The sequence below is a fragment of the Otolemur garnettii genome, unplaced genomic scaffold (genome assembly GCF_000181295.1).
Source record: "Otolemur garnettii isolate 467f Iridium unplaced genomic scaffold, OtoGar3 scaffold00083, whole genome shotgun sequence".
NCBI lineage: Eukaryota > Metazoa > Chordata > Mammalia > Primates > Galagidae > Otolemur > Otolemur garnettii.
The window spans coordinates 5,610,199-5,613,547 of NW_003852478.1; the positions used below are offsets into that span (position 1 = coordinate 5,610,199).

The 3,349-nt window shown below is 43.0% G+C and overlaps 1 protein-coding gene and 1 pseudogene across 1 annotated transcript in view; one reads left to right on the forward strand and one right to left on the reverse strand.

The window, feature by feature from the left end:
* The window catches only part of SGCB (sarcoglycan beta), a 9,535-nt gene extending 8,183 nt beyond the window's left edge, over positions 1 to 1,352 (reverse strand). The window contains exon 1 of the mRNA XM_012808073.1: positions 1,239 to 1,352. Within this exon, the coding sequence (XP_012663527.1) occupies positions 1,239 to 1,352 (114 nt within the window). The remainder of the gene's footprint in view (positions 1 to 1,238) is intronic.
* Positions 1,353 to 1,583: 231 nt separating this feature from the next.
* On the forward strand, positions 1,584 to 1,963 carry LOC100942406 (annotated as a pseudogene).
* Positions 1,964 to 3,349: the final 1,386 nt, after the last annotated feature.

The following is a 3,349-nucleotide window of genomic DNA, read 5'->3' on the forward strand; positions in this document are numbered from 1 at the left end:
TAGTACAGACAGAACCTTCAGAGTAATTAACAGACAATGTGCTTTCCCTCTCCGGTTTCAGCAGGACTGTCAGTGAAGTGCACAGTGCACTTCTGGGCAGAGCTGTCATATTACCCCACAGGGAGAATCTCGTTTTTATGAATAATCTACCACTTTGTTTTCTCATACGGTTGGCTCTGCATATCTATGGGTTCTGCATTCATGGAGTCAACCACTGCAGATGGCAAGTATTTGGAAGAAATGTAGGAATATATCTGCGTCCATCACGTACAGACGTCTTCCCATCTTGTTATTCCCTGAACAATACAGTTAACAACTGTTTACATACATTCACATAGCATAGGAATTATAAGTAATCTAGAGATGATTAAAGTATGCAGAAGGATGTATGCAGGTTATATACGGGATTTTGATATTGGTAGGGGTAGAGCCTGGCCACAGACATACACACACATATATCTTCTTTTTTTTTTCATTTACAGGAAGAGAACTTGGAAAAGCTGCCACAGTTCGTTACTTGTAACTCCACTGATCAAAGCTAACATTATCTTAAATTAGCACTTTTTAGAGTATGGGATGGGGAACCCTCTCAGGATCCCTGAACCTCTTCTGGGATCTATATTTTCAAATTAACACTATTTACTTTTTCCACTCTCTTCGTCTCAAGAATACACAGGCTATGTGTGATGACATCATCGCTCCATGGAACGTGTGCTTGTACAGTCCAGAGCTTTAACAATTGCTCCCTTTTAATTTCTCAAATGGTGAATGTGAATGGATATAAGTCACATAAACAAAGATCTCTGGGACCTTCAGTAACTTTTAAGAGTAGAAAGAGAACCTGAGACAAAAACATGTGAGAATCTCTGAACTAGATGATGGTCGAGTGACGTTTTGGGTAATAATCTTGTACATCAAGAGTACCAGAGAAATAGTGAAAAATGGACACTGTCTAATTTATATGTTTTTTAAGATCTCTGAGGAAACCCATTTATTGAATAGGTATTCAGTAAGCTTAAACATTAGTACTATAAATTGGAATGCAAAGGAAATACAGGACAGGATCCATATCCTGTAGGTATTACAGGTGTGATACTAGGTACTGCACATATTAAATATGTAACAGAGCAGTCCTGCATGTTCAGGCATCAAGTCAATGGTACAGGAGATACCTGCTGCAGAGACCAAAGGGAGAGACAGGTGGACCCGGACCGGGAGGGAAATGGGAGGAGTCAGACCCTGGTGATGCAGACAGCATAGAGCTGGAAAAGCAGGAGCAGGTCATTAATGTTCTTAGACAGTGGGATACAAATCCTGTTCTTTATTCTCTGTTTAAATGGTAGTCTCTGCATGTTTCAGGACACTGAATGTGTGGGTGTTTGTTGGAGTGAGAGGGAAGAGGATGGAACAGCAGTGAACAGGCTGGGGTGGGAGGTTGTGAAAATGGAGGTTTGAGCTGATAAGGACCTAAACTAAGCTGGGATGAAAAAGGATGGACTAAAAAGAGAAAAGAAGGCTTTCCTCTTTCTGCTAGCTTGGGGCCTGCGGAGGTCTGCTGGGAACAGGACTTCTAAAAGGCAAGTATGTCTGGATGGCTGTGGTCCGAGGCCAGTTTTGCTGTCTATAAGTGGAGTGTCCAGAACCAAAGAGAGCACATAGCTCTCCTTAAAATTGCAGGTGTTTATGCCTGAGGTGAAACTGAATTCTATCTGGGCAAGAGATATGCTTATGTACACAAAGCATAGAACAACACAGTGACTCCTGGCGGCAAACTGAACAAAGCCAGGGTAATCTGGGGAGAGGGAACTCAGCCCGCCAGGGTAATCTGGGGAGAGGGAACTCAGCCCGTGGAAACAGGGGCGTGGTTCATGCCAAATTCTGAAGCAACCGTCCTGCTAAGGCCATTGGACACAGAATCTGTGTGGTGTTCTACCCCTCAAGGATTGACACTGATGAAAAGTAAATAAAAGTGGATTGGTGCCCTTGTATTTTTATTAAGAGGTGTTAAAAAACTTATTGCCTTAAAGAAAAAAGAGAGAGAGAGATGAGAAGAGTTAATAGAATTTGTAGCTAGGCTCAAAAAGTGAACCTTGGCTCAGTGCCTGCAGCACAGTGGTTACAATGCCAGCCACATACACTGAGACTGGAGGGTTTGAACCTGGCCTGGGCCAGCTAAACAACCATGACAACTGCAACAACAAAAAATAGCTGGGCGTTGTGGTGAGCGCCTGTAGTCCCAGCTACTTGGGAAGCTTTCCTCTTTCTGCTATCTTGGGGCCTGTGGAGGCAAGAGAATTGCTTGAGCTTCAAAGGAGTTTGAGGTTGCTGTGAGCTGTGAAGCCACAGTATTCTACCGAGGGTGATATAAAAGGACTCTCTCAAAAAAAAAAAAAAAAAGTGAACTTCATGTTTACTGAATGGTGACTAGCTAATAGGGAATGAAGGAGGGGGAAGATTCCATACATGTTGCATTTGAACTGAGTGAGAAATACCACGTCTTAAAGGCAATTGGAAGTATAGGACCAAATATTAGGTCATCTGGGACTAGGGGGAGAGATTTGCGTCCTCAGTAAGTAAAGCTACAACTACATTAGTTCACTGTGACAAACAGCCTGGAGGGAAGAGGACAAAGAGCCGAGGATGCAGGCTAGTCCTGGGAAACTTTAAGTGTGCAGGAAAACTGGAAAATGAGAATATGATGGATAGTAGAAACTGAGGATATGCAGTATGAACTTGATTTATCAAAAAGTCCCTTCAGGTTTGGCGCCCATAGCACAGTGGTTACAGTGCCAGCCACATGCACTGAGGCTGGCGGGTTCAAACCTGGCCCAGGCCAGCTGAACAACAATGACAACCACAACAAAAATAGCTGGGCATTGTGGTGGGGACCTATAGTCCCTGCTACTTGGGAGGCTGAGGCAAGAGAATCACTTTAGCCCAAGAGTTGGAGGTTGCTGTGAGCTGTGACACACAGCACTCTACCGAGGGTGACTTAGTAAGACTCCATCTCAAAGAAAAAAAATGCCTTCATAACATGCAAAGATGAACTTTAAATAGCACACTGCTAAGCAGGGAATAGACAGTCCTTAAGAGATGCCAGCTGTATACATCTATTTGTTAGTTCAGAACGAGAAAACAGGAAAGAGAGGAAGGAAACTTTAGCTAAAGAATTAACGAACTATCAGATGAAAGCTGTGCTTTAGTCTTCACCCCCTCCCTGAATTTCAAAAAAGACTCGTAAGTGTGATACTAGAAGGGAAAAAAGCTAAGAGAGAAAAAGACCAAATATTTCAGAGGAGGGCAGAACCACGGGGAAAATGAATTCTTTCAGGAGTCAGGAAAGAAAACT